This window comes from Ascaphus truei, chromosome 5 (assembly GCF_040206685.1).
Source record: "Ascaphus truei isolate aAscTru1 chromosome 5, aAscTru1.hap1, whole genome shotgun sequence".
NCBI classification, from domain to species: domain Eukaryota; kingdom Metazoa; phylum Chordata; class Amphibia; order Anura; family Ascaphidae; genus Ascaphus; species Ascaphus truei.
Genome location: NC_134487.1, coordinates 222,097,448 through 222,110,635, shown reverse-complemented (window position 1 = coordinate 222,110,635; position 13,188 = coordinate 222,097,448). Strand labels below are relative to the sequence as shown.

Below are 13,188 nucleotides of genomic sequence, written 5' to 3'. Positions count from 1 at the left end.
CTGGTTTCGAGGACACTGAAGCTCAGTATATCTTAGATATGGATTACTCTCCTTGTTTCAATATTTTTACATCTTTACTAATGGTGATTCTTCAAAATTGAATTCCTCTTTTTATTTGGTACCTGACAAACATAGAATGCGACTACGTTAGTATTTTAAACAATAAGTTATATAAATGTCATCTTCATTTACATGGAAACGCGTGGAATCCTTGTATTAATAGCCTTTTCTTTCCAACTCGCCAGTGAGAAGCTATCAATGCAGTCTGCTCTCATTTGACAGTAACCTCCCTTAGTTTGTAAAAGAAACTGGAGTATATGGATTATTCTATAAATATATATATATATATATATATATATATATATATATATATATAGGTATATATAGATATAGATATACATATACAATATATACATTATACAGCTGGACAAAAAAATGAGCTATTTAGCAGTTTGACATTAGCTGTATATGGGCCCATTAGAAAAATCAGTAGCTAATGTCAAATGTTCTACTACAATTTCACAGTTCAGTGGTCTCTTTACATCTGTAACAAGTTATGAGAGTTAAATTAATATATTTATGTAGTACTTATGGATCCCTTTTTGTCAAGTGCTTTATATTTAACCAGTAAAAACATTATGAAAAGTAATACAGAATACAAATGTAGACTAAAACACTACCAAATGTGAATAAACTTTAATGTACAAAATATTTAATAACAATAAGAATTAAAGGTATAAACGGAAAGGGAGGAAAAATAATAGGTATATGGACAGAAGACAGTGATTGTTTTAGTAAAATAAAGTACAATACATGGTGCCAAGTACAGAGATCCTGAAAAATGTGCTTCAATACTGTTGAACGTGAATGTTTGCATTAATGTCAAGCATACGATTTGCGTCAATAAATGTTCTCATTTGATTTGTTTTTTAGACAAACAAAAATAGTAAAATATTAAATAATTTACCAGTAGTTCAACTGTGAAATGTGTGTGAACAGTTTGAGCTGTACCCAATTTAGGGAACCGCTTAAATATTTCAGAGTATGAAAAAATATTGTAGGCATTGTTACTAAAATACTTTAATAAAAAAAAGTATAATGTATAAGTATTAGATTAACATGAATACAACGCATATTAAAAAGGTCATTGAAATATTTTCCGGGTTTTTCTCTTACAATGTTGAACTAATGTCATTCATATTTTATCTGGAAAAGGTGGCAGTTCCCATTGAAGAAATGCAGAGGATACATCTCCGCTTCATGTTCAGACACAGGTCATCTCAGGAATGTGAGTAGCATTCCATTTGTCTTCTGAATTAATATTCTACATTGTATGCACTCTTATATGTAATGAATTGAATGTTATCTTTTCCAGCTAAAGACAGAGCAGAACGCAACTTTGCCATGGCATATGTGAAGCTAATGAAGGATGATGGTACAACTCTGCAGGATGGCTGCCATGACTTAGTAGTATTGAAGGTACATAATGCTGTTGATTAAGAACTCATTATTATCTAGCAGTTAGTCTCATCTATTTACTAACAAGTGCTATGCCAGAAGACACCTTTCAGTGCCGGAAGTCACGTTTCAGACCTTTCAAGTGTACATGGATATGTCTTATTGCATATTGTAGTACTGCTTGTTAATTGTGACCCTTAACACATTGCTGGAGACATTTCCTACTATCTGGAATGTTACATATATTGTCAGTTTAACCTTTAATAGCAATAGTCTCTAAGTTTATTTTCTTCATACTGCACCGACACACTTTATTCGAGCAAATACCCGGTATGTACCTGGCAGATACCTGGAATGCGCCGCTCCTCACCTCTGACAAGCCCCGTTGCGTTTGCCTTCCCAGCCTGGGTTCATGCCTGGCTGATGGGCGGCTGATCTGTTAAATGATAATGATTAGAATTTAATAGGCTGCAATGCTTCGCGTGTCTACCAGATGGCATAAATTCATGAATTGTAATGCAGTATATATATATATACTGTGCAGTATTGCAGCCAGCGGGAATAAAATGCTTCAATCCCTGCTTGGAAAATACCTCAATGCACTCGGGCAGAAAACAGTCACAAACCTCAATACACCCGGGTATACCCGAATTCGTGGGACTAGCCAAGCTCGAATAAAGTGTGTCGCCAGTGTATGCAGTTAGATAAATTATTAGTAATAATAATAAAAGGGGATGGATAATCTGATTTATGAGGCGACGCTAGCTAAATTAGATTTATTTTAATTAGAAAACAGGCGTCTAAGAGGGGATATGATAACTATATACAAATATATTCGGGGACAGTACAAGGAGCTTTCAAAAGATCGATTCATCCCAAGGACAGTACAAAGGACTATGGGGCATCCCTTAAGGTTGGAGAAAAGGAGATTTCACCAGCAACAAAGGAAAGGGTTCTTTACAGTAAGGGCAGTTAAAATGTGGAATTCATTACCCATGGAGAGACTGTGATGGCAGATACAATAGATTTGTTAAAAAACAGTCGGACATATTTTTAGAAAGAAAAGGTATACAGTGATATACCAAATAAATAAACATGGGAAGGATGTTGATCCAGGCAGTAATCTGATTGCTAATTCTTGGAGTCCGGACGCAAATTATTTTTCCCCTCATGAGATATCATTGGATGATATTTCACTGAAGGTTTTTTGTTTGCCTTCCTTTGGATCAATATATTGTAAGACAGAAATAGGATAAAGTATCTGTCATCTAAATTTAGCATAGGTTGAACTTGATGGTCGCATGTCTTTTTTAAATCTCATTTGCTATGTAACTATGCAACGACGTAATGTGGCGTCTATTCACTAAGCGGTGCTATTCCATAAAGCATCTTCTGGCATCAGAATACACCTTATGGCCCTTTGACATGAACGTACGGCAAAGTGTCTTCGGGTGCTGGAAGTCGCTTAATGGAATAGCACCTCATGGTAAATATGGACCTTTATCTTCTGTGCCTGCCCTCTGTGTGAAAAAAGTAGACCTTGAAGATTACTCAACTCGAGTGCAATATTGGAAAAGTTACAGCTGCAGACATTTTCTGCCACTGCTTTTTGAAGTGAAACTTCCTTAGTGGCACCTCATTCGTGATGGGGCAAAAATGGATTGTGGAGACAGAAATGAAACGGATGTGACGTCAGTGCTGGCAGTTGAGGCCGGGCTGTGTTCTGGCTCAGCCCGACCCCAACACTGACATCACACCCGCTCCACAAATCAGATGCGGCGGCGGCGGCGATAGCCGCCGGCGCCGCTCCTAACGGGCGCTGCTCCCCGGCGCTCCTAACGGCCGCCATTCCCCCCGCACATCCGCTGCCAAGCCGCGCATGCTCAGTCATCATGGGGACTGGAGGAAAGCCACGCATGCGCAGAAGCGGTTGGCAGCGGCGCCGTTCCCCGCCCGCTGCCACGGCTGTAAACATGTGTTGCCGTTCCCCGTCTGCTGCCCGGGACAGCAGAGACCGCCTGACCGGGACAGCAGAGACCGCCCGACCGGGACAGCCCCCCCCCCCCCTTTCCTAACCCGAATGGGACCTCCCTCCCAGCCCACACATGTGCCCGCCTAACTTCCACTACCGCTGCCATGCCGCGCATGCGCAGAAGCGGCTGGCAGCGGCGCCATTCAGCCCTCCAGTGACGCGGGCGTTTGCGGGCCCCCCAGGAAGCGGTGTTACAAAAACCCGGGCGCAACCCGCGCGGACCCCCCCCCCCAGACCCCCCACACACTGACGGACCCCCCCGGACCCCCCACACACTGACGGACCCCCCCACATACTGACTGACCCCCCCCGGACCCCCCCACACACTGACAGATCCCCTCAGACCTCCACACACACTGACTGACCCCCCCAGACCCCCACACACACTGACTGACCCCCCCCAGACCCCCACACACACTGACTGACCCCCCCAGACCCCCACACACACTGACTGACCCCCCCAGACCCCCACACATACTGACTGACCCCCCAGACCACCAAACACACTGACTGACCACCCCAGACCCCCACACACACTGACTGACCCCCCAGAGACCCACACACACTGACTGAACCCCCCAGACCCCCACACACACTGACTGACCCCCCCAGACCCCCACACACATTGACTGACCCCCCCACACACTGACTGACCCCCCCAGACCCCCACACACACTGACTGACCCCCCCAGACCCCCACACACACTGACTAACCCCCCAGACCCCCACACACACTGACTGAACCCCCCAGACCCCCACACACACTGACTGAACCCCCCAGACCCCCACACACACTGACTGAACCCCCCAGACCCCCACACACACTGACAGACCCCCACACACACTGCCTGACCCCCCCAGACCCCCACACACACTGACTGACCCCCCCAGACCCCCAAACACACTGACTGACCACCCCAGACCCCCACACACTGACTGACCCCCCCAGAGACCCACACACACTGACTGACCCCCACACACACTGACTGAACCCCCCAGACCCCCACACACACTGACAGACCCCCACACACACTGCCTGACCCCCCAGACCCCCACACACACTGCCTGACCCCCCCAGACCCCCACACACACTGACCCCCCCCAGACCCCCACACACACTGACTGACCCCCCCAGACCCCCACACACTGACCCCCACGACCCCCACACACACTCACAGTCACACGCACACTTAGTCACACGCACACTTAGTCACACTCACACGCACACTCACAGTCACACGTACACTCAGTCACACTCACAATCAGTCACACTCACAGTCAGACGCACTCAGTCACACTCACAGTCAGACGCACACGTACAGTCACACGCACACGCATAGTCACACGCACAGTCACACGCACACTCTCAGTCACACGCACACTCTGTCACACGCACACTCTGTCACACGCACACTCTGTCACACGCACACTCTGTCACACGCACACTCTCAGTCACGCGCACTCTCAGTCACGCGCACTCTCAGTCACACGCGCACTCTGTCACACGCGCACTCTGTCACACGCGCACTCTGTCACACGCGCACTCTGTCACACGCGCACTCTGTCACACGCACACTGTCACACGCACACTCTGTCACACGCACACTCTGTCACACGCGCACACTCTGTCACACGCGCTCTCAGTCACACGCACTCTCAGTCACACGCACTCTCAGTCACACGCGCACTCTGTCACACGCGCACTCTGTCACACGCACACTCTGTCACACGCACACTCTCAGTCACGCGCACTCTCAGTCACGCGCACTCTCAGTCACACGCGCACTCTGTCACACGCGCACTCTGTCACACGCGCACTCTGTCACACGCGCACTCTGTCACACGCGCACACTGTCACACGCGCACTCTGTCACACGCGCACTCTGTCACACGCGCACTCTGTCACACGCGCACTCTGTCACACGCGCACTCTGTCACACGCACACTCTGTCACACGCACACTCTGTCACACGCACACTCTGTCACACGCACTCTCAGTCACGCGCACTCTCAGTCACACGCGCACACTCAGTCACACGCACACTCTGTCACACGCACACTCTGTCACCCGCACACTCTGTCACCCGCACACTCTGTCACCCGCACACTCTGTCACCCGCACACTCTGTCACCCGCACACTCTGTCACCCGCACACTCTGTCACCCGCACACTCTGTCACCCGCACACTCTGTCACCCGCACACTCTGTCACCCGCACACTCTGTCACCCGCACACTCTGTCACACGCACACTCTGTCACACGCACACTCTGTCACACGCACACTCTGTCACGCGCACACTCTGTCACGCGCACACTCTGTCACGCGCACACTCTGTCACGCGCACACTCAGTCACGCGCACTCTCAGTCACACGCGCACTCTCAGTCACACGCGCACTCTGTCACACGCACACTCTGTCACACGCACACTCTGTCACACGCACACTCTGTCACACGCACACTCTGTCACACGCACACTCTGTCACACGCACACTCTGTCACACGCACACTCTGTCACACGCACACTCTGTCACACGCACACTCTGTCACACGCACACTCTCAGTCACGCGCACTCTCAGTCACACGCGCACTCTGTCACACGCACACTCTGTCACACGCACACTCTGTCACACGCACACTCTGTCACACGCGCACTCTCAGTCACACGCGCACTCTCAGTCACACGCGCACTCTCAGTCACACGCGCACTCTGTCACACGCGCACTCTGTCACACGCGCACTCTGTCACACGCGCACTCTGTCACACGCGCACTCTGTCACACGCGCACTCTCTCAGTCACACGCGCACACTCTCAGTCACACGCGCACACTCTCAGTCACACGCGCACACTCTCAGTCACACGCGCACACTCTCAGTCACACGCGCACACTCTCAGTCACACGCGCACACTCTCAGTCACACGCGCACACTCTCAGTCACACGCGCACACTCTCAGTCACACGCACACTCTCAGTCACACGCACACTCTCAGTCACACGCACACTCTCAGTCACATGCACAGTCACACGCACAGTCACACGCACAGTCACACGCGGAATTCACACTTAGTGCAAATAGCTAATACAGGGGATGTGTGCCGAGCACGCGCATTCTAAGTCAAATTTATTTGCATTTTGTCATTGAGATTGTATTTTGATTTTTAATTAAAACATCACCAACACCAACACAAATACAATTTCTGTGACAAAAGTCAAAGAAGTTTCACTTACTATGCGCGTGCTCAGCACACACAGCTTTTTGTTTCTTCACCCCTTGTGTCCTCCATGACGTACAGATGTACAGCAGCTGTTATTGATCCTGTTGCTGCTTTGTAGCTGGATACTTCCTTCTCATGCCTGCTACATGTGTAGGTACTACGTCGAAGTCTGGCATTCCAGGAGCACCATAACATACCTCTCACCTGCTTAGCCTATCTACAGCAATCTGTTTCTTTCTGTTATATCATATATCATATCCTCAAAATATCATCACATACAATGACGTGCATGTGCCTTGCTTGTAATGCAATCATTGTAATCAACTGAAAATACTGTTCATGTCAGTTTGCACAGCTCAGCTAATAAAGCTGTACAAAGACTGTTGAGCTTTGTATATGGCAGGTTTGCTAACAACTGTGTGCACATGTGCACATTTCAGTAAAAAAAAAAAAAAAAATCAACACTAGTACTTTGCAATGATGCCATTGCTGATTTTACAGAGTCTAATGCAGGGGTGGGCAACTCCAGTCCTCAAGGGTCACAAACATGTCAGGTTTTCAGGATATGTAGAAAAAGAAACTGGCGCACAGCCAATGAGTGGGTCACCATGGAATGAACTGAAAAAATATCCTTTATTGATCTATAAAAACGAAGGAGAGCACCTCCTACGCGTTTCGTGTATTATCCTTGATAAAGTGTATTTTTATACACGAAATGCATAGGAGGTGCTCTCCTTCGTTTTTATGGATCAATAAAGGATATTTTTTTCAGTTCACCCACTCATTGGCTGTGCGCCAGTTTCTTTTTCTACATTGCATCGATTACCATACTGGGCTGCATGCAATTTGGGATATTTCTGATTTGGACATTATGTGAGTATTCTTGAATTCATATTTTCTTATGTCATGCTGTGAGTCCAGGGACCACCCCCATGAGGAATATATAGGGGCTTTACCAACAGCCTCATCTTCAGGGAACCATTGGCCCCCACAGAGGACTTTACATCCTTATTCATCTCACTAGTCCAATCTCACATGTCCTTGTTATTATCTATATGAAAAGATCCCGCGCTGGAGCGCATTTTATCACTATATACCTATTCAGGTTTTCAGGATATCCTTGCTTAAGCACAGGTGGCTCAATCAGTGGCTCAGCTTCGACTCAGCCACCTGTGCTGAAGCAGGTATCTTGAAAACCTGACCTGTTGGTGGCCCTTGAGGGCTGGAATTGCCCACCCTTGCACTTGATTCAAGCACAGTATTTTAAACCCGGCATTTCCATTCTGACATTAGACAGGCAGTTGAACTTACGAAAATGCCTATGGACTTTTTCTGTGCTTAATGCTTTGAACTGTACTGTATGTGACTGGTCACTTCATCAAAGGCTTTTTATGTTTGCTTGAGCTGGTGTACTGTATTGCAGAACACAGTGTGATTAATGCTTGTTTTATTGTTGAACACACTGTGATAGTTCCTTTTTTATTGCTAAACATATTGTGGATGTTTCTCAATTTATGTTCCATAGAGACTTTACATTAGCGCTCTACGTTAATTACATGGCAACACTGAGGCATTGGTGATTATTCATTAAACTCTGACTCCCATGGGAGTTTCCAAATGTTAGTAGTACCCTGATCTGCATTATCAACATTTAGTGAAAAGCCCCCAGTGAAATCTAGTGGCCATATTGGTTCCAGAAAAACTGATTTTTGTGCGTTGTAAAATACATTAAACCAAATAATTAAATAGAAAAGTTTATCATTGTTAAATAAAGGGGCCCCAGTGTGTAATTTTAGAAATGTATGAATCTCTTTGTACTAGGAGATGCTTTTGGGAATAATGTATACTATTAGTACCAATTTTGTATGCTTTACAAACTATGGGTGCGTCCTACAGTGTTTGTAAATATCCTACGGAAAATGCTGCTAACCACGCACTATATTGTAATTATTAAGTGTTTTGTAATTGTATTTCTCCATTGGGAGAAAAGCGCTATATGAAATAAAGTTATTATTCAATGATACAGGATCATAATACTAAGCAGTCCTACCATTTATTTATTTATTTATTTATACAATGTTTTACCAGGAAGAATATATTGAGAGTTTCCTCTTGTTTTCAAGTATGTCCTGAGCACAGAGTTAAGATAACAAATAATACATGGTTACAAATACAGTTACATAAGTGAACAGGGTATACATTATATATGTAACGGGTATTCCCCAACCCAATCGCATATAGAGTGTATGTGAGGGGGAACCTATATGTTACCAGGGGTGGTGCAGTATACATGTCAGGCTCACAGGAGGTCTGAGCCTCCGCTAGTGAGGGCCTGGGGTGAATCCTCTGGAACGTTCTCGTCGGTCAGCGCCTCCACCTATGTAGGATTCTATAGGAATGTAGAATGGCCCTAGCATAGGAACCCACCCAGAAACCACATACACCAGGGTTATGGCTAAAAGGTTTACTGGACAAGCAACACAACACAATAACATCACATCACATCATACTGTATAGCAACACAACACAGAGTATCATACTTTAACAGTGCAACATCATCAGTATGCACAACGATATATATACCACCCTCTGCCACTAGCTGGCAGCTATAACCTTGCCCCTTAACTGGGCTGTAACCTTCTTAGCCCCTACTGGGCTATACCCTTACACCCCCTTCCCAACCCGTGTCCAGAGAGTCCAAGCCCACCCAAGTGTGTGAACAGGCCTGTCACATGTGAGAAGCAAGGTAAAGTTGGTGCACGTGTGGAAGGCTGTAAATACCTGCCCAGGTGCTCCTGGGTGTCTTCGCAAAGTGTCTACTGGCGCCGCTTGGTCCAGCGCTGATCTGTACCGCCACGTGGGATGGAGTCCCGCCGGACGTCCCACCGTAAGGACAGTCTCTGGATCAGCAACACAGCACACAGGAACATGCAGAAACACTATCACTGGTCCCTGCACTTAGGAACTGCACAGGGTCTGTCACTAGGTCCCTGCCTTGCACACAGCTGAAGGGGCACAGGGTCCTTACCTAAGGGCCTGTCCCTATGAACACCCACCCTCTCTAGTGGGGAGTCAGGGCCTCAACTCTAGCCTGGGGATTTCTGGCCTAGGGCAGAAGCTCCCAGCTCTCTGCCCCCCTTCTTTCCCACTCTGTCTCCTAAGTGTGACTGACACTCCCTGTCTGCACACAACATTGTATCCAAAAATGCAGCATGAGAATCTGTCAGCCTTATTGGCTTCAATGCAGCAGGTGATAGAGGTGAAAGGGCAGTCCCCAGAGGCTGCTGGGAATCGTAGTCCACTCAGGACCTCTTCTCTATTAGCGCCGCGTGCGCGATCTCTACTGCGCATGTCTGAAGCTGTAATGGCCGCCGCTACTCTTAACTGAGCATGCGCAACTTCCAAGAGCTCTTGCACACATGTAATGGCCACCGCTACCCTTGCCAACCTCTGTGCATTGCACTGCACAGGCGCGATCTCCTGCGCCAACCTCAACATGGCCGCCGCGACTGCTCTGCTTACGCGCAAGCCTCTGCACATGTGCGAACACATTAAACATGATGGCGTCCTGCCGCAACTGCCACCGGGAGCCCCCGGGAATGCGCTCGCCCCCGCCGCAGCACACACGCAAGGGAGAAAGAAACCGGCATACAGGGGGCCCGGAGGGACCCTGGCTACATATACAAGACATAGCATGCACAGTTAGAAATAATATATATTATAGACATATGTAGCAGTTAGAGACCAGGTTAAAATGCGAGACATCTTTGGTTTTGAAATAACTTAGACTGATGGAGGCTGTGAGAGTCTCCGGTAGATTGTTCCAGTTTTGGGGTGAACGGTAAGAGGAGGAACGGCCGGACACTTTGCTGAACCTTGGGACCATGAACAGTTTTTTGGAGTCAGATCTTAGATAAGTGCTGCATGTGGTAGGGGTGAGGAGCTTGTTCAGATAGACGGGTAGTTTGCCCAGAAAGTATTTGAAGGCAAGACAGGAAAGATGAACTTTGCGCCTAGACTCAAGTGATGAAAAAGCTAGTTCTTTGAGCATTTCGCAGAGGTGTGTGTTATAGTTGCATTGTAGAACAAAGCGGCATATTGAATTGTAGAGGGTGTCACGTTTGCTAAGGTGGGTTTGGTGTGCCCTGCTGTATACTATGACCCCATAGTCGATAATTGGCTTTAGCAACTGCTGTGCGATACGCTTTCTGACCAGCAGACTTAGGGAGGATTTGTTCCTGTCAAGTACACCTAGTTTGGAATATGTTTTTGATGTCTGGGTATGAATGTGCATCCCGAATGTTAAATGGGTGTCAAACCATATGCCAAAGTATTTAAAACTAGTAACAGGAGTTACGGTGGTGTTAGCATTAGTTCTGATCTGGAGCTCAGTCATTGGAAGCTTTAAAAATGTAGCCTTGGTCCCAAATACCATTGTTACAGTCTTGTCAGTGTTTAAAAACATTTTCTTTTGGGAAATCCAATTTTCAAGCCTCAAAAAGTCAGATTGAAGTTTGTGCTCAAGGTCGGAGAGGCTAGGGTTGTGTGCATATAAGATTGTGTCATCTGCATACGTGTATTGAAGCTCCCTTACAAGCTGTTGGAAGATCATTGATGAACACAGAGAAGAGAAGGGGCCCCAGGACAGAGCTTTGCGGGACACCACAGGTGATATCCAAGGGGTTGGAGTTAGAGCCTGAGATGGACACGTTGGGATCTAGGACACAAAAACAACAGGACTGGCGCTCAGGAAAGTGATCTAATGGTGATGAAGAGAAGATGAACAGTGACCCCCCAGTGATGGAGCAGGGTATATATATATATATATATATAAACACACACACCAAGTAAATAACAGTGAATAATAAATCTTAAATAGTGCAAAATACAGAGTTGTCCCACTCAACCTTCATGTAAGGAAAAGTCTTCTTATTCCTTGGTGAACAGTGGGCAAATGGAATGAGGGAGCGGGATCACATATGTAGATAAAAAAGAAAAATACATATAGTACAGCGCAATTGTGGAAATGATGACAGATATAGACAAGAATCTGTAGGTGTTATACTCACATACGTGTGAGCCAATAAAGCATATCACACTCAATGGTGTACAGAAGCAGAGACTCCGCGGGTTGGACCCTCTGGATGTAGAAGATGAATATGGGTGTACTAGGACAGAAGGTGTAGAGACACCATAGCATAGACTGTATAAAATCCAATTTAATAAAGAAGCACTTCACAAGTGCGCACTTACAATTTCAAATGTAAAAACAAGCATGTAAGAAATGGCAGATGGAGCGAAGATGTTCTCACCACTCCGCGCTTGATGGAACCTGGAATTCTCTTCTGAATAGCTGAAGCGACATTGAGGTGGACCGACGCCGAGTCTGGAGTGGTGTTTTTTGCGGCCGCATCTGGAAATACCCCCTGCAAGACGCTTCCGGGTTCCATCAAGCGCGGAGTGGTGAGGACGTCTTCGCTCCATCTGACATTTCTTACATGCTTGTTTTTACTTTTGAAATTGTAAGTGCGCACTTGTGAAGTGCTTCTTTATTAAATTGGATTTTATACAGTCTATGCTATGGTGTCTCTACACCTTCTGTCCTTGTACACCCACATCCATCTGCATCCAGAGGGTCCACTATGCGGAGTCTCTGCTTTTGTACACCATTGAGTGCGATATGCTTTATTGGCTCACACATATGTGAGTATAACACCTACAGATTCCTGTCTATATCTGTTATAATTTCCACAATTGTTCTGTACTATTTGTATTTTTCTTTTTTATCTACATATGTGATCCCGCTCCCTCATTCCATTGGCCCACATGTTGGGATCTACCTGATAGGTAGGAATGAAACCAGTTTAAAGCATGCTTCCCTATTCCAGAGCACTGGAGCTTGTAAAGCATGATAACATGATCAACAGTATCAAAAGCCTTTGCAAAATCTAGGAATATTTCACCAGTGAGTTGTCCCCATTCCATTCACACTGGATTTCATTGCAAACTTTTAACAGGGTAGTTACCGTGGAGTGTTTGGGGTGAAAGCCAGATTGGAATTGGCTAGGGAAATTTGTTTTGGTATAGTAATCTCTTAATTGGGAGTGAACCGTTTTTCCATGACTATGGATAGTATTGGGAGAACAGAGATTGGCCTGTAGTTTGAGACAGTGTTTTTGTCACTAATACACCTTCCAACGCTGGCAGACACCGAACAGTCAATTTACTTAAAATCATGTTACTATTCCCAGTGCCACACTTGAAACGCCGAAAAAACACGCAGTGAGGTGGCTCACGATGATGCTGCGGGTGTCCATTCCTTTTATTTGGACCTCCCATTGAGTTAATCCTCTTGGGCTGCAATCAGCACATTCACTGTGCTGGGAACAGTAAGGTCGGCTACATCTGTAGGTTGATGAATGAAATTATGAATATGTTAGATTTTAAATCCTGTTTGAAGGTTTTCATTTATAGCAGTG

At 46.4% G+C, this 13,188-nt stretch overlaps 1 protein-coding gene across 1 annotated transcript in view; it reads left to right on the top strand.

The window, feature by feature from the left end:
- The window catches only part of DOCK2 (dedicator of cytokinesis 2), a 1,423,644-nt gene that overhangs the window by 286,952 nt on the left and 1,123,504 nt on the right, over positions 1-13,188 (top strand). Inside the window, exons 16-17 of the mRNA XM_075599153.1 lie at positions 1,216-1,288; positions 1,376-1,479. Of these exons, the coding sequence (XP_075455268.1) occupies positions 1,216-1,288; positions 1,376-1,479 (177 nt within the window). The remainder of the gene's footprint in view (positions 1-1,215; positions 1,289-1,375; positions 1,480-13,188) is intronic.